Source organism: Jaculus jaculus, chromosome 9, assembly GCF_020740685.1.
Source record: "Jaculus jaculus isolate mJacJac1 chromosome 9, mJacJac1.mat.Y.cur, whole genome shotgun sequence".
Lineage (NCBI taxonomy): Eukaryota > Metazoa > Chordata > Mammalia > Rodentia > Dipodidae > Jaculus > Jaculus jaculus.
In genome coordinates, this window is record NC_059110.1 from 119,224,968 (window position 1) to 119,242,862 (window position 17,895).

A 17,895-nucleotide genomic window follows, 5' to 3' on the forward strand; every position below is an offset into this window, starting at 1 on the left:
AAAATATTCATTTATTTATTTAAAAGAGAAAATGAGAGAGAGAGAGAGAATGAGAACGGGTGTGCCAGGGCCTCTGGCAACTGCAAATGAACTCCAGGCATGTGTGCCACTTTGTGAATCTGGCTTTACATGGATACTGGGAAATTGAATCTGGGTCCTTAGGCTTTGCAGGCAATCACCTTAACTGCTGAGCTATCTCTCCGGCCCCTTGTTTTGTTTTTAAATTTTAATTTAAAAATATTTTATTTATATATTTGAGAGAGAGAGAGAGAGAAGCAGACGGGGGCCATATAGAGAATGGGCATGTCAGGGCTTCCAGCTGCTGCAAACGAACTCCAGACATATGTGCTACCTTGTGCATCTGGCTTACGTGGGTCCTGGGGAGTTGAATTTAGGTCCTTTGGCTTTGCAGGCAAGTGTCTTAACCAGTAAGCCATCTCTCCAGCCCTAATTTTAATTTTTATTTACTTATTTGTGTGTGCCTAATGCAGATGTGGAGGTCAGAAGACAACTTTGGGGTGTCCATCCTGTGTTTCCACCTTCCTTTTGAGACAGGGTCTTGTGTTCTGCTGCTGTGTGTGCGTTAGTCTAGCTGGTCCCTGACTGTCTGGATTCCTCTGGCTCTGTGTCCATTGTTGTTGGCATGTTGGGATCACAGATGTACTGTGTGTCCAGTGTTATGTGGGTGCTGAGGAATCGAACTGAGGTCAGCAGGCTTTGTAATCAAGCACTTTTAACTGCTGAGCCCTCTCCCCAGCTCCAGAAAACTGGTCTCAATTCAGCATTTTGGCCTATTTACTCTCTCTTGTTTGTGGTCCTGGGGATTAAATTCAGGGCCCCTCATATACTAGGCAAGCACTTTACCCCTGGGTTAACCCTCAGCCCTCATTAAATTGCAGATTGGTTTTGAACTCATAGCCATGGCAGACTTTGAACTTGCGATTCTCTTCCCTCCTGAGTAGCTGAGATTACAGGTGTATGCCACCAGGCCCAGGTACACTGTCAACGGTGTAATTTGGTTGGGGGCTGGGTTTCCTGCAGGCTGTTCTGGGGACCAGAGCTGACCAAGTTGCCTGGCAACACAAATCCCATATAAAATTTTAGTTAGTCCTTTTTAGGACTAGGATCTCTCTCTCTCTCTCTCTCTCTCTCTCTCTCTCTCTCTCTCTCTCTCACACACACACACACACACACACACACTTGAGTCTGCTTCTGTAAGATTGGGTACTTAGTTCCCTACAACCTTAAGATGCAGGGGAGAGGGGTCCTGAGGTCCTTGGTGTGAAGGATTTATAGCGGGAAGGTTGGTTTTACTGTGCTGTATTGCACACCGTTTGCATTGCGTTTGTGGTATATTGTTGTAGCTGAGTCGGCCTGTGCACAGGGATGAAAGCCCAGGTTCGCACCACAGTACAAGCTCTGGGGACCTAAAGTACAGAGAGAGGATGTTGAACATCGGCTTCCATTCACTTTAGAGGTGGTGGGCGTTGGGAACTTGCTGGCCACATGGTGTTGCCTCTCCTGTCCAACTTTGGGCATCTGCAGTGGATGTGTTTTTATGAGCTATCTGGTGAACTTTGATCTGAAATACACCCTTTACTCAATCCTTGGACTTTACATAACTATCCTCAGAGGATGAGAGAAATTGGGCCACATCAAAACCGATTTCAATGTCTGCTTGCCGGTAACTTCTGTTATGAACAGTGCAACGAAAGGCCCACATCCATTGTTCAATCCGGGCAGCCCAGCCGTCTGTTGCTGACCCTGGGCATGAGTACATGGACAGGTGTTTAAAGTCGATGCATACCTGGGCGTGATGGCGCCTACCTGTAATCTCAGAACTTGGGAGGCTGAGGTTAGGAGGATCATGCGTTTGAGGCCAGCCTCGGCTCTATAGTGAGATTCTGTCTCGAAAATTAAGGAGGGCTGGAACAATAGATCACTAACAGAGCACTTGCTTAGCAAAAATAAACTTAACATAACAGGCGACCCGCATGGGCTGTAAAGGCAGACGGGCAGGGTCAGTTCTCTGGCCTTTCCCGGCTGCCTGTTGGAGAAGGAACAGGTGCCATTCTGTGGTGCTGGCTGGCACACTGCTTATTATGGGCTGGCTTACCATGGTTGAGTGATTCAGAACAGATTCTGATAAGGTTGATCACTACGCTGGGGGTGGGGCAGGAGAGGGACTTACCTCACAGATGTCTCTCGATGCCCTTCACGGTTCACCTTCTGTAATCAAGTCACTTCCTTTAAGCACGGCCAGTTGCATAGCTTTTCGGAGTGTTGTCTACACGTGTTCCCCCTGATTCACATCTCACTTTGTGGGGCCTTAGCATCGACTTCTCACAGATGGGGTGCACTGTTTATGGGCACAGTGCTGGGTGGATGGGTGGTTGGCTCCCTTGCCACTTTGGCACCCTTCTGACAGAGTGATTGGCCCTCCTTGGTCCCAGAGCCTGGCTCACCTCCAAGGCTACTTTCTTTTCCTGGCTTGACTTCCTTGGCTCTTGGGGAGAAATAGGATGCTTGTACTTGTGGTCAAGGGACACAGAAGCAGACGGTGTCTCCCTGGAGGCCCAGGCTTGGGATTTTCCAGGGAGTGGTGATAATCAACTGTGACAGCTGGGTAGCGAGACAGTTGGATGAGGCAAGTCACAGCTCTGCGGGCCACAAGGTTTCCCTGATTCTTTGCTGGCAGTCATGCCAAGTCTCAAAGGTCCTTTCTTCCATGACAAATGGGCTCAGGTTCCTGCACCAGTGTCCTCAGCACCCTAACCCCTCTGTTTGAAATCTGGTGGGCTGTGCTGTTCTCATGGGCCTTTCCTGTGGGAAGCTGTAGGTGAGGGTTTTGAACAACAAACATCTCACTCTCCCATTTGATGCCCTAGCCAGAACTTAAGTGCAGCCTGGGGGATAGACGTGTCTGGTCCCCACAGACTCACTGGGATGATGACACCAAAGATCCCTTCAGCCTGTGCATCCCAGGGTCAGGTCCAGACGGGGTGCTTGCAGGATGGACTTGCAGAGCCGGAACGAACCCCTAGAAATGGTAATGAGGTGCCTGGCTGTGAGGATGCCAGCAGGAAGGTAAGGGGGCGCCGAGGCCTCATCTCGGGTGGGTCGCGGCAGGTGCATCGTGGGAGGACAATGGTCCTTATGTGCGCGCGTCTGGCTCTGTTTGGTAAGGCTTTGGTGCATCCTGCTTTCTGTTGTCCAGCAGATGGACCTGTTTCTGCCAGCCACATGGCAGGTGACCAGAGCTCCAGGCATTTTGCTCCTGAGCAGCGTGACAGTGACAAGGCCAGGAGAGTCATAATCAGTTGTGGGCTTCACCCAGTAACAGTTCCCTGAGCGCCTGTGGCCCCTTCTCTTTACCTTCTTATGTCCAGGCAGTGGGCAGAGGTCACTGGTGGGCATGGGTTGCCTGTCTCATGTGCATCTAAACCACTAGGACTACTCAGTACAAGGGTGGGTCTGTCCTGCTGACCCTTGCATCCCTAACCTGGGGCGGCCCAAGGTGTCACACAGCAGAGAACACATGGGGCAGGGAAGGGTTTCTAAGCTGGCACACAGCATAGAGTATGCAGGGCAGGGAGGGGTTTCTAAGGTGGCAGGTGGCACGCAGCAGAGAATGGGCAGGGCAGCGCAGGGTTTGGGGTCATGTTGTTTTCCTAGTGGGCTGTAGGTCACTTGTTACTTTGGTCTTCCTAGGAAGGTTCTGGAAGTGGCCTTTGCCCCTTTGCTCTGGCTTGTCTTTCTAACTGGGAAGTTGAGTCCTTCTTAACCATGACAAGAAGCCAAGGCTTTGGGTGGAAGAAGCGCCAACGGCAGTCCCTGGCACATGAGCTTCTGGTGCTCGGCTGGGCAGTGTCACAGCTCTCCAGGACAGCGGGGCCTTTTCTCTCCTGTCCTGGACTCTTGGCCTTGTTCCTCTTGATGCCGTGTCCAGGGCAGGGGGTGGCCAGTGAGTGCACAGATCCACAGCCTGCCAGGGCTGGTGTCAGCTCTGCAGGGAGTCGTTGCCTCAAGAGGCTGACAGATGGGTGGACCCTAAAGATGTTCAGGTCCCGAGGAAGGGCCATATGACAATGTTAAGGTTGTGTTTGGAGTCAGGGTTGTTCAGCAGCTGATATCTGTGTCATTCAGGTATGATTATGGGGCCCTTTCCGTGAGGAAGGTCGTGTCAGAGCAATGGATGTGATGAAGAGTCCACTGGCTTTTTTTTCTTAAAAAAATTTTATATATTTATCTGCAAGCAGGTGGATAGAGACAGAAAGACAGAATGGGTGAGCCAGGGCCTCTAGCCACTGCAAACAAACTCCAAATGCAAGCCCCACTTTGTGCATCTGGCTTTATGTGGGCACTGGGGGATCAAACCTGAATCACTAGGCTTTCCGGGCAAGCACCTTAACCACTGAGCCAACTCTCCAGCCCTGGTTTGGCTTTGAATTGGAGGAAGGAGCTGAGAGCCAAGGAGTGCAGGGGCTTTGAAGGTGAAAATGTCAGAAACTGGATTATGCCTTGGGTTCTCCAGAAGCACCCAGCCTTGCCAGGCACTGATGTCAGCCCAGGGGCCCATGGCTCTGTCAGAGCTCAGAGCTGTGCGGCGACCCAGCCTGTGCCTCTGGGTTCACACTCAAGGTCTGTGGCCACAGCAGGAGGCAAATGCCCAGGAACAGGGGAACATTTTCCCAAAGAAGCCAGAGGCAGACTTATTTTTTTTTTCTTCCTGGTTTTCTGGTGGCCCCGCCTGCCTCCACATCAAGGAACACTCTCTTTTCTAGGACACAAGTCACCCAGTCTCAGACCATGAATTCTGGGTAATAAATGTCTTAAGTCCACCCCTCCCCGCCCTTGTAAATACTGACTGGAGGAGACTCACCACACTGCCGGCGAGCAGAGCAAGACCCAAAGCCGCCAGGACCGGGGTCAGCAGGCTTTGCCCGGCCGCAGGTCCTGGTCCAGCTGAGGCTGTGCAAGGAGCGGTCTGCGGCTCCCCAGCCCTGCTCGGGTCTCTCCCCTCCTCGCTCTGTCTCCTCTTGGCTCTTCTCCCTTCTTCCTTCACCCTTCATTTGGGCTTCTGCCATTTCTTGTACCCTTCTCCTGCGGGCAACGTCTACACTACAGCCACCGAAGCTGACTTCAGCCGTCTTTCTTTCTCTGTGAACTGCCCCCGCTGGGAGCCTAGGGTTTTCAGTGGTGCTCCAATTTTCTTTTCTGGGGAGGGTAGGATGTGCATGTGTGTGATGTGCATGGTATATGTGTGGTGTGTGCATGTATAGTGTATGCACGTGTGTGTCCCCTGCACACGTGCGTGGAGGCAGAGGGCGTCGGGCGTCCCCTCTGTCCCTCCTGACTGTTCATTGAGACAGTGTCTTTCACTGAACATGAGCTGACATTTGTTCTGGTCAGTTTGGCTGACCATGTCATGGAGCCCCAGCGATTCTCCTGTCTTCTCTCCCCCAGGACCAGGGTCACATGTGTATGTGGTCACCATTGGCCTTCTGTTTTTCACTTGGGTGCTAAGGATCAAACCCAGGTCCTCTGAGGCCCTCAGGCTTGGTTGGCAAGCTCTCTTTATCCCCTGAGCCATTTCCCAAGCCCGGGCGTTCTGGCTTTCAGAGTTGGCGGTGAACGAGCATGTGTATTTTGGTTGAGGGGAGGCTGGCTATTCTTTCCAATTGCACAGTAGTCTCTTTTGCAAAAAATCTGGCCCTGTTTAATGGTCACTGATGACTTGGAGCAACACAAGATCCAGCCAGTGGCATGCTTAGTCACATGTTACAATTGTGCCCTTTAAAACCATCTATCACGACTGTTTTCCTGCACTCCAAGCTGGTACACAGTCTAGATCTGGCTTTGCTCCAGGTCTGTGTTCTCTCTGCTAGCTGCCAAGTTGGCATTGCCATCCAGTCCATCAGCAGAAGCAAGGCATTTGGAACGCCACTGGGGACAATGCTCTGATAGGCACAGGCCAGAAGGAACTCTGAGATGTCTTGAACATGGTGTTTAGGCTCTAAAATCAGCAATACTAATACTTTTAGGGCTGAAGAGATGGATCTGCCGCTAAGGTGTTTGCCTCAAAGCCTAAAGAACTGAATTCCATTGCCCAGTACCCGTGTGAAGCCGGATGCGCAGTGGCACATGTATGTGATGTGGAGTTCATTTGCAGTAGCTGAAGGCCTGGCATGCCCACTCTTTCTGTCTCTCTTCTATCTCGCTCTGCTTGCAAATCAATAAAATAAAATATTTTTATTTATTTAGTTGAGTGAGCAAGAGAGACAGAAAGAGAGAATCTGGGCATACCAGGGCCTCCTGTCATTGTAAATGACCTCCATATGCGTGCTTTGTGTTATCTGGTTTACATGAGTTCTGGGGAATTGAACCCGTGCCGGCAAGCTTTGCAAACAAGTGCGTTTAACTGCTGATCCATTTTCTAGCCCCTAGGTGTTTTAAGACCAAATGTCACAGGAGTGCACTTGGAGATGAAGTTATTGCTGTCAAGGACCTGTCTGGAATCTCTGTGAAGTCAAGGGCAGCCTGGTCTACATTGTGAGAGCCAGGACTGCAGGGCTACCGATTGAGACCTGGGCTGGGAAAATGGCTCAGTGGATGCTTGAGAAGGCTTGGGATCACCTGAGTTTAACACTCCAGCACCCACATAATAATCTGGGGATGGCCAAGCCCATCTGTAACACTCTGGTCCTGTGGGGGAGCGGAGACTGGAAAATTGCTGGGGCTGGTGAAAAGCACCACAGCTCTGCGTTCGGAGACAGCCGGTGTCAAGGCAATGCATAGATGAGAGATAGAGGAAGGACGCCCGCATCATCCTCCGGGCCTCTGTATGCAAACGAGCATGAACATTTGCACGTAAACACTGCATGTGCCACACACACCTCACCACCACCACTGCACATGCAAATAAACAGACAAGAAAGTCGTGCCAGGGCGTTGCTGTTGCTTCTAGCTCTTGAGTCCGGGGAGCCTTCTGGAACCTGGTGTCCTTGGAACGGTTGTCTTTGCTCCTTTCTGACCCCAGAGGATGCCAGGTTCCCAACCTGCTCTGCCCTGTGGTGCTCTGAGGTCATGTGCATGGATTCAAGGACATTAGGAGGATCTCCCCTCAGACCGCTCGGGCTGTCTGCAGCCTCCTCTGCCCAGGGCTGCGCCCGTCTCTGAGGCCCTGGCCTCCGTCGGCTGGCCCCAAACAGCTGCCCATCTCCCTCATTCACCGGGCCTGCTTCTTTGATACAAGCTGTCTGGTCTCCACTCTGTAAAAATATTGTTAGGCTTTGTTATCCTTCCCCTGAGAGAGGTCATACTGAGTTTTGGATTTCCTTTACTGAAAACTTAATGTTCTCTGTGTATGAGCGTGTGTACATGCATGTGCGTGTACCTAAGTGTGGAGGCCAAAGGACGACCTTGTTGCTATTCCTCAGGTGCTGTCCACCTCTTATTTTTATTTTATTTTTTACTTTGAGGCAGAGTCTCTCACTGACCAAATGCTGGTCAGTGAGAACCAGAGATCTTGTCTCTGCCTCCATTCGCACTGTAGATGCACTGGGATTTCTTGCTTTTACCTGGGGTCTGGGGAACTGAACTCAGGTACTCAGCATTGCTTTGCCCACTGAGCGATCTCCCCAGCCCCCAAACTTAACACTTGTCATGTAACATTGGAACTCAAAAAAGTGGATTTGGGGGCTGGAGAAATGGCTTAGTGGTTAATGCACTTTCTTGCAAAGCCAAAGGACGTCGGTTCGATTCCCCAGGACCCACATAAGCCAGATGCACAAGGTGGCACATGCATCTGGAGTTCCTTTGGAGTGGCTGGAGGCCCTGACATGCCCATTCTCTCTCTCTCAAATAAGTTAAATTAAATTTTTTTAAAAGTTATATTTGCCAGGCATGGTGGTGCACGCCTTTAATACCAGCACTCAGGAGGCAGAGGTAAAATTGCCATGAGTTTGAGGCTACCCTGAGACTACATAGTGAATTCCAGTCAGTCTGAGCTAGAGTAAGACTCTACCTCAAAAAAAAAAAAAAACAAACAAAAAAAACCCGAAAGAATGGATTTTGGAGCATTTTGGATTTCAGGTGTTTGGATTAGGGATGCTCAGCCTGTAGTCGGAACACACAATGTAGAGTCTCTTCACCCTGGCTTCTTTCTCTTGTCAAAATGTACTTAAGACTCCTTCATGTATTTTTAGTTTAGGTGTGCGTGTGTTTTAAACATGCTAAGCGCTCTTCTCCTGTCTGGACAGACCAGAGCTTATCCACTGCTGCAGTCAGGTTCGCATTGCTGGCAGAAATCACCCAACCAAGAGCAGCTTGTGGGGGAAAAAAAAGGTTTATTTTGGCTTACAGGCTCGAGGGGGAAGCTCCACAATGGCAGGGAAAAGAATGGCATGAACAGGGGATGGACATTATCCACTGGCCAACATAAGGTGGACAACAGCATCAGGAGAGTGTGCCAAACACTGGCAAGGGGTCACTGGATATGACACCCATAAGCCCACCCCCAACAATACTCTCCCTTCAGGAGGCATTAATTCCCAAATCTCCATCAGCTGGGAACCTAGCATTCAGAACACCTACGTTTATGGGTACACCTACATCAGGCCGCCACATCCACCTACTTTCAAGTTTGGCAGTTATGAACTAACCTCTTCTAACTGTCCATGTGCAGGCTTCTGTCTGCTACGATTTTTTTTTTTTTAGCACAGTTTCAGGTTTATTGAAAAATGAGCAGAAAGTCCAGAAAGCATTATATTCACATATGTCTAACACCCCCTAACCACATTCTCAGATTCCTCCTTTTTTGTGGTAAATTATATAACACACAATTTGCCACCTTCACAGTGTTTCAGCATGAGCCTCAGTGACGGGAAGCAGTTGCAGTGTTGAGTGACCATCACCGCAGTCCTGGGCCCAAGGGGAAACCTGAGCCTTGCGCCGCTCTCACCCGTTCCTCCGTGCTCCACTGCTCCTTGCTGTGACTCCTTCCAGCTGGCCCTGTCCCCTGTGGGCCCCTGTCCGCTCAGCACAGGTGCCCATTGCTCCCTGGGTACCTCCAGCATTGTCCTCAGACATCATCACCCGCCTCTAACACCCTTCTATCTGCCTCAGGAATCTGGCCCTCCTAGGTGAGTGAGGCTCCCCACAGAAACTTCTAGCACCACTCTGCATGCACAAGCCCGGGGCCTGTGATAAGTGGAAGAATTCATTGTCCATGCAGGACCCCAGACGTGTAACAGGACGCTGAGAGGTGGCCCACCCGAACTCCCCCTCATTATCTGCCACCGTGTTTCTTCCCTGCTGCCACCTGACGGGCTTCCCAGTGGCAGTCAGGGTAAAAGCCCGGTGCTGCGTGGTGGGCTTGGGCGAGGAGGCTTGAGCCACATGGACAGTGCCCTTTACCCTTAGGTAGAAGTGGGCCTGGCCTTCAGAGACAGGGAAGGCAGTGGTGGATGGAAGGGTGGGCATGTGTGAATGGGTCAGGCTGGGGGGCTCGTTGCAGCCACACCCAACGCTCCCTGCCCAGCCTGACCTTGAGTGGGGAGCCCTTCAGCAGGGGCTGCATGTGGCATGCAGAGGGGCAAGATGGCTAGAACTTGGGCTTCCAGAGGCCAACTCAGTGGCAGCACCGCATTTCCAGCTTCCCCATGGATCTAGGGTCTTGAAGAGTCAGATACTGTCTTGTAACATGGAAGGTGAGCCTTTGCCTGATCCTTGGTTCTTGGCACATACTTTAGAGGACAGCAGAGGACAGAGACAGGTGCCCAGTCAAGCCCTGAGTATGAGGCAGGAAGGGTTTTCTGTGCCCAGGACAGTCAGCACTGGAGCCGGTGCCAGGGTGGAGTACAGTAAGCGAGGCTGTGCTCAAGGAGGCACTGAGGCACTGTCCAGATGTGCCTGAGCCCCGTAGAGCCCCGGGGAGGAGGCAGCCCTGGGACACTTGCTCAGAACACCCGGTGCTGCCTGGAGACGGTGGTCCCAAGGGTTTGTACCCCCTGGGACGGGTGAATGTGGGGCTGCTGGGCGGGCGTGGCTTCTGCAGCCTGGAACTTCCCAGCCCCCACGAGAGGAGCAGAGGGAGCTGGAAACCGAACAGCAGCTGACACGTCATTATTTGTGCAGCTGCAGAACAGAGAAGAGCTGATAACAGCATGGGGGGTGGGTGCACGCGCACGTGCGTGCATGCGCGTGGCACAGGGCATGCAGGAAGCCTCTGTGGTCTGTGTGATCTTGAAGCACTCACAGGCCAGCCTTGAGGGGCTTGAGCCCCCCCCCCCCCGCCGTGCTGACCTTGGAAAGCCACACTCTTTCTGGTCTGGCTCCGGCATGGTGGGGCGCTGCTCACACTGCTGGGCCCCTGCGGGACCCTCGGCTGTGCTCAGCCCCTGTTCCCTGGGTTTCTTTCCACTCCCTGCCTTCTGGCCCACGGGGCTGAGCTCAGACTGGCATGTCCCCATTGGGAGGCCCAGGGATTCTGGATGCACAGTGGAAAGTCACCGAGACAGGAGCCCAGCGCTCCACCATCAGCTCTTCTCACCACAAGGTGGCAGGTGATGTAGCTCTGAGGCTCCGGGGAGCTGTCCTGTGGCTGCGAGTGGGGGAGGGCTCATTGTGGAGCCAGCAAGGAGGGAGCAAACCCCTCCCAGCCCACCATTGCCTCCAGGCCTGGTGGTGTCTCTGTGCCTGGCTAGACCAGTAGAGGAGTCCTGGGAGAGGGCCCGCCGGGCCAGGCACGGGGACTGACGGACCACATTCTCCATAGCACCGGGGCTTCTCCGCAGCAGCAAAACAGGGAAGGTTGGGATTTGAGGGGAGAGTCGGCATAGAGACTGTGACCCCAGGAGGGAGCTTGATGGAGGCTTGCTCTGGGCCTCAGGAGGAAGCTGTGGTTTGTGGGCCCAGAACTTCTGGGCACCAGATGGTCAAGGCTCCGCTTCAGCGTTTCAGGGATAACCTACTGGGGAACCCAGTGAGAGCTCCCTCACACCGTCAGTTTCTACAAACACACTATTTATGGTGCTCTTTTAGGGTGGGAGTCATGGCCTGGCCTGGAGAGGTGGGTAGCCCAGCCCTCATTGCCCTATCTTTTAAAAATATTGATTTATTTATTTCAGAAAGCGTGAGAGTGGGTGCACCAGGGCCTTCTACCACTTCACTCCAGATGTACGCACCACTTTGTGCATCTGGCTTTATGTGGGTACTGGAGAATTGAATCCAGGCTGTCAGGCTTTGCAAGCGAGTGCCTTTACCTGCTGAGCCATCTCTCCAGCTGCACCCTATCTTTTGATGAACCCCGAGTATGGTGAAGTGCGTGAGAACCATGGATCATGAATGCACATCTGTGTTTCCGTAAGTGTGCAGCTTGGGAGAAGCTGAGAGGATACAGGCTTGAATGTCAGCCAAATTGTGCAGGTCTCCAGGTTACAAGTAAGGCCCCCCCTGCTCACTTTTCTCTTAAGGTTTTATATAACAGACATCCTGGTTTTATGAAGCTGTAATTGACTTCCCTGTTTTTTTTTCAAATAACCAAGTTAATAATAAAAACAGAACAGCAATAAAACTATGTAAACATTCATTCTGACAGTTAACATCTGAGGCCTTTCAGGTAAATGCACACATGCACTGGGCTTTTTGAAATATCCATGGTAGATTATTAAAAACTGGAGCAATAAGAAATGTAGAATAAAACATAACCAACATTCGGTGGAAGCATTCTGTGAAGTACCAAGGGAATTGCTAAAGAAAGGTCACTAGCAAGTTGCATGCAAATTTAAGATTTCTTCAAAATAGATAATACACTAACATGGCAACTAAGACTAGCTGTGTCCTGTGACCCCAGCACTGGGGAGACCAAGGCAGGAGACTCTTAGGTTCAAGGAGTACATAGCAGGACCTTATCTAAAACAACAACAACGACAAAACCAAGGGCCAGGAACATAGCTCAGTAGTAGAGCACTGGTTAGCATACAAAAGACCTGGAATTCTATCCTCCGCCCTAAAAAACAAAAAAGCATGGCTGGGGAGATGGCTCAGTGGTTAAAGGCACTTGCTTGCCCAGCCTAGTGGCCAGGGTTTGATTCTCCAGTACCCATGTAAAGCCAGATGTACAAAGTGGCACATGTGTCTAGAGTTCATAGGTAAAAGACACTTATATAGTCTTTCAGTCTCTGCTCCCAGATAAATAAATATTTTTTAACTTTATTTTTATTTATTTATTTGAGAGAGAAAAAGAGGCAGAGAGAGGGAAAGAGAGAATGGGCGCACCAGGGCCTTCAGCTATGGCAAATGAACTCCAGACATATGTGCCCCCTTGTGCTTACGTGGGTCCTGGGGAATCAAACTAAGGTCCTTTGGCTTTGTAGGCAAACGCCTTAACCACTAAGCCATCTTTCCAGCCCATAAATAAGTATCTTAAAAAATGGACATTGACATTTTTTTTTCCTTGTTTTGGTTTTTCAAAGTAAGTTCTCACTCTAGCCCAGGCTGACCTTGAATTCACTATGTAGTCTCAGGGTGGCCTCGAACTCATGGCAATCCTCCTGCCTTTGCTCCTGAGTGTGGGGATTAAAGGCGTGTGCCACCATGCCCAGCTTGATATTGGCAATTTGAGGTTTTCTTTATGTTTTTTGAGATAGGGTCTCTGGAAGCTGGAAGTCCAAGGTCAGGGTTCTAACAGGCTGGTTTCCTTGGAGGTGATGAGGGAATGGCCTCTATCTTGCCTGTCTCTCTAGCCTGTAGGTGGCTATCTTTATATGCACAAAACTTTCTGTTTTTACAAGGGCTTCAGTCTGCGAGGATTGTATCATTGTATACAGTGGCATCACATGAGCTTGATTTCCACAAATAAGGCCACACTCTGCGCTATGCAGATAGGACTGCCACACATGAAATTTAGGAAAGCTATAATTCTATTAGGTGGATTTTTTAAAAGTTTAATTTATTTATTCTTAGAAGGGGAAAAAGATAGTAGAAAACGCACATAGTTTTGGATGTTTAAAGAATTTGTTTTGTATGTATGTATGTGATGTGAATGCGTGTTTGTACGTGTGTGGGTGTACTGTGTGTGGGCACATGCTTGTGAAGGCCTGAGACCAACAATGAGTCTTCTCAGTCACCCTCCATCTTACAGTTTGAGACAGACTCCTCACTGACCCAGGAGCTCACCTGTTTATCTAGGCAGCATGCCCTGAAAGCCTTCTGTCTCTTCCACCCCAGCACTGGGATTGCAAACCACACCATGACACGCGGCTTTTATGTGGCCGGTTTATTTATTTAATTTTGATCTTGCTGTATTGCCCTTGCTGGGCTCAAACTCATCATTCTCCAGCCTCAACATCCAGAGTACTGAGATTACAGGCGTTTGTCACCATGCCCAGGGCCAGAAAGGGTTAGAGTTGAAAAATACAGGTTGAACGAGGCGGGCATGGTCCCAGCACTTGGGAGGCAAAGAGGTAGGATCGCCAAGAGTTCAAGGCCACCCTGAGACTTCATAGTGAATTCCAGGTCAGCCTGGGCCAAAGTGAGACCCTACCTCAAAACACCAAAAAAAAAAAAAAAAAAAAAAGGAAAAGAAAAGAAAAATTATAGGTCGACGATTCTCCATTCTAGTTAGAGGGAACCAGAAGCTGGTTTTCCTTAGATGGAGGAGACTCACGAGAGCAAGTGTGATTTAAAATGAGTGCAAATTGTCTTGCGAGAGCAAGTGACTCCGGCTAATGCGTAACAGACCTGCCCTTGCCTGCTCAAAACCAGAGGCCCCTCGCGAACATCCCAGGCGGGGTGCCCGTGTGCGGCCACCGCGGTGTGCGGCAGCTGGAAGCTGAAAAAAGACGTTCTGTTCCGCACTTTCCCTCCCGCGTGGCTGGCGGTGCTTACAACCTGGTTGCTCTTTTGTAGAACAGTCGGGCAGGCCCACCTCCCAGCCGCGGTACGGCTTCTTGTCTGATGGGAAACTGGGATTTTGGAAGTTCCTTCCAAACCTCCAGCACATTCTTTTGATTATCTTCACTGTGGCGAAACAGCACCACGTGAGGGTGGTTTTGGTTTTGGAAGCAGCAGAGGGTTGTTGGCAGCCAAGCCTGGCGCTGAGTGCTGTTCCCTAAATGATGCTGCTGGCTTGAGGCTGTAGAGGAGGTGGGCTGTAGCGCTGCCCTTGCCCAAGAGAGGCCATGGCCACAGCTGCCTTGGTCATCGCCAGCCTGGCGTGAATGCACTGCTGAAATAAGCAAGAGACTAGCAAGACTTGAAGAATGTCAAATGTCTCGCTCATCATTTTTTTTTCCATATGGTTGTGCACTGAAATGATAATAATGTGGATGCACTGGGTTCGAAGCTACAACATTAAAATGAATTTCACTTTTCAAATGTGGCTGCTTGAAAATTTTGGATGGTTTACGTCGCTCGCGTCATGCTTCTCGTGTGGGGGGATGGTGTATACGGTAGGTGCACGTGTGTGAGCAGATGCTTGTCATCACACACGCGCCTGTTTGTTTCCTTGAGGTGGAGCCTCTCGCTGACTCCAAAGCTTGCCACCTTTGCAAAGCCCCAGCGATTCTCTGGCCCCTGATTCCCACAGGACTGTCTATGCAGGTGCGGGGGAAGAGAACTCTGGTGGTCTCAGTCCTCCTCAGGCCCTCTGCTTTCCTGGAAAAATGCTCTTACCCATTAAGTGATTTCCCCAGGCCTCTTATGTTAAGTTCCTATGTTGTGATCTAGAGAAATGAGCCCCTCCCCTTATATGGCTTATCAGCTCACCTTATGATGTCTGTCTAATTGTCTGTCTGTCTATCTATCTATCTATCTATCTATCTATCTATCTATCTATCTATCTATCATCCATCTTCTAAGTTATCATCTATCTATGTATTTATCATCTATCTATGTATCTAACATTTATCTATCCATCATCTATCTATCTATCTATCTATCTCATCACCTATTATTCTAGGATTGGGCCCAGGGCCTCGTGCATGGAGCCAGCACTCCTCCATTGAACGACATCCTCAGACCTTTTTTCCCATTTTATCTTGAGACAGCCACGCACAGTGGAGAATGGTATCAATTTGGCTTTAAGCCTTTGTGTTTCTTTTCCAAGAGATGGAGCTGGAAGCCCTGTGTGGTGGCTCCCAAACTCCTGAAGCTGGTCTATCCTTGCCAGCAGTGATCTGCACCTGCCAGCTGTGCCAGGAGTCCTAAACACCCACCATCCGTGGCCAGATGCAGCATGTTGCACACCTGTCTCTTACACAGACGGTTGTCCTGTGATCCTTTTGTGGCTCCATTTGGTGGCCCTGCTGTGAGCCCAGTCCATGTACAAGCCCTCTGCTTGTTCTCATAGCTGCTGTCCAGACCCTCGGGACATTCCAGCTTTTGTTGGGGGAAACTCGTGCCCAGGTGTCCCCACAGGCATCTCCGTGGACAGTGGCTAAGTTTCTTCACAAAAACTCCTGTGAATGTTTTGGTCGCAGTACACATTGTATGCACTCTGAAGGACTTGTGCTCCTCAGTTGATGATGGGGTTCCATCACGTAGAGTATTGTAAGTCAAAACGCACTCATGGACCAGCGTGGTGGCGCACACCTTTAATCCCAGCGCTTGGGAGGCAGAGGTAGGAGGACCACCATGCATTCGTTCGAGGCCACCCTGAGACTACATAGTGAATTCCAGGTCAACCTGAGCTAGAGTGAGACCCTATCTCAAAAAAACAAAACAAAACAAAACAAAACCCCCAAAATGCACTCATGGGGCTGGGCAGTGTGACTTAGTGATTAAGAGCATTTGCTAACTAAGCACGAGGAGCTCTCAGCTCGAGAGCAGCAAGTCTGGCTAAACTGGACGTGGTGGCGCACACCTTTAATCCCAGCACTCGGGAGGCAGAAGTAGGAGGATTGCTGGGCATTCAAGGCCAGTGTGGGACTACAGTGTGAGCGCCAGGTCAGCCTGGGCTGCAGTGAGACCCTACCTGGAGAAACCAGAACAAAACAACAGAAAGCTGGGTGTGGCCATGCACATCTGTAACGCAGTCCCAGGCGTGGGGCAGAGGCTGGCGAACGGCTGGAGCTCATTAGCAGACGGCAGCTTCAGGTCTTAAGGAAACGTGCACCTGATCAAGAGGATAGGTGTACGATGTGGCCCTGCGTCCTCACGTGGGGCGGGCACATCCGCACGCACGTGCGTAGTTCCCACACCATGTCGTCAGAGGCTGGGATGTAGCTCAGTTGGTAGAGTGCCTGCTAGCCTGCATGGTGTGATCACTAGTGTCTCATAAACTGGGTGTGGTGGTGCCTGCCTGTAATCCCAGCACTCAGGAGGCAGAGGCAGGAAGATAGGAAGGTCAGAAGTTCAAGATCACCTTTGGATATCTAGTACATTTCAGATCAGCCTGGCATACATGAGACACTGTCTTAAGGGGAAAAATAAAGCGTTCACTTCACCTAACCTGTGCAACACCCTACTTAGGTGACATACTACACTATAATAGCTTGGTGGTTTTCCATGGGGATCATGTGGCTGGCTGGGCCAACATCAGGAGAGGGTACTGTGACAAATATTGCTAACTGGAAAAGGACCCAGATTCAAAACTACAAGCATAGGGCTGGAGATGGCTCAGTGGGTAAAGCACCCGCCACTCAAGTTGGAGCGTGTGACTGAGCAGTGCTCGGTCTCCACGTGAGAAGTCAGACATTGTGGCAGACTTCTGTGATCCCAGCACACTGATGCTGATGGCAAGATGGGAGGCAGAAACAGAATTTCCTACCTGCTCGAATACAGCAAAGAGCAGCAGAGCAAGAATCCAGAGTCAGGGGCTGGAGAGATGGCTTAGTGGTTAAGGCGCCTGCCTGCCAAGCCAAAGGACCAAGGCTCAATTCCCCAGGACCCACATAAGCCAGATGCACAAGGTGGTACATGCATATGGAGTTCATTTGCAGCTGCTGGAGGCCCTGGTGTACCCATTCTCTCCCTCCCCCCGCTGTCTTTCTGTCTGTCTTTATGCTCTCCCTCTCAGATAAATAAAATATTTTAAAAGAAGAATTCAGAGGGGAGGACCAACCTAAAAGTTTTTCTGTGACTTTCACACATGTGCCTTGAAGCAAAGTGTGCTTACACACACACACACACTAAAATTATAAAATCATTTTTTAAAAACTGAAGTATGATCTCTACTAAATACATATCACCTTTGCAATGTCATAAAGACCGTAAGTCAAACCATTGTAAGTTAGGGCTGTGTGCCTCTGTCCGCATTGCTGAACGCACTTGTAGACATACCCCACAGAGCAGACGTGCCCTGCCCAATGCCGAGTCTGCCTGTGGCCAGTGCTCAGGGCTATATTCTGTTCCGTTTCACTTAGGCCGCTCCTGACCCACCAAGTTGACTTCAAGGCGCATTGTACTGTAGGCAGGGCTGCAACCTGCTCTTCGGGAAGCCGCCTTGGGCACTTCCTGCAAGTGTCAGCTACCAGCTGCAGTCATTGCTTCCCTCCTGTTCACACACACGCGTGTATGTACATATGTGTGTGTGTGTATATATATATTTAATGTGACTCCTTTTTAAAGTTTATTTATTAGAGAGAGAGAGCGAGAGCACCAGGGCCTCTAGCCACTGTAAACGAACTCCAGACACATGCTTTATCTTGTGCAACTGGCTTTACATGGGTCCTGGGGAATCGAACCTAGGTCATTGGGCTTCACAGGCAAATGCCTTAACTGCTAAGCCATCTCTCCGGCCCTTTAATTTAACTCTTTAGTGGCAACTTCCATATATATAGACAATCTATCATGATCATAATCCCTACCTAACACCATCCTTTTCCCCCTCCCTGTATCCCCTCCACTGAGTTCCTTCTTTCTAACTAGTCTGTTTTTTATTTCGATGTCATT

At 50.4% G+C, this 17,895-nt stretch overlaps 1 protein-coding gene across 6 annotated transcripts in view; it reads left to right on the forward strand.

Moving 5' to 3' along the window:
• Tbc1d16 (TBC1 domain family member 16) overlaps positions 1 to 17,895 on the forward strand; it is a 137,059-nt gene that overhangs the window by 4,401 nt on the left and 114,763 nt on the right. For 5 of the 6 annotated variants that reach the window (XM_045157960.1, XM_045157961.1, XM_045157962.1 and 2 more), the window contains exons 2-3: positions 8,860 to 9,143; positions 11,130 to 11,364. The exons of the other annotated variant lie outside the window; for it this stretch is intronic. In XM_045157960.1, coding sequence (XP_045013895.1) covers positions 11,347 to 11,364 — 18 coding nt within the window. In that variant the 5' untranslated portion in view covers positions 8,860 to 9,143; positions 11,130 to 11,346. The remainder of the gene's footprint in view (positions 1 to 8,859; positions 9,144 to 11,129; positions 11,365 to 17,895) is intronic. 6 annotated transcript variants of the gene reach the window in all.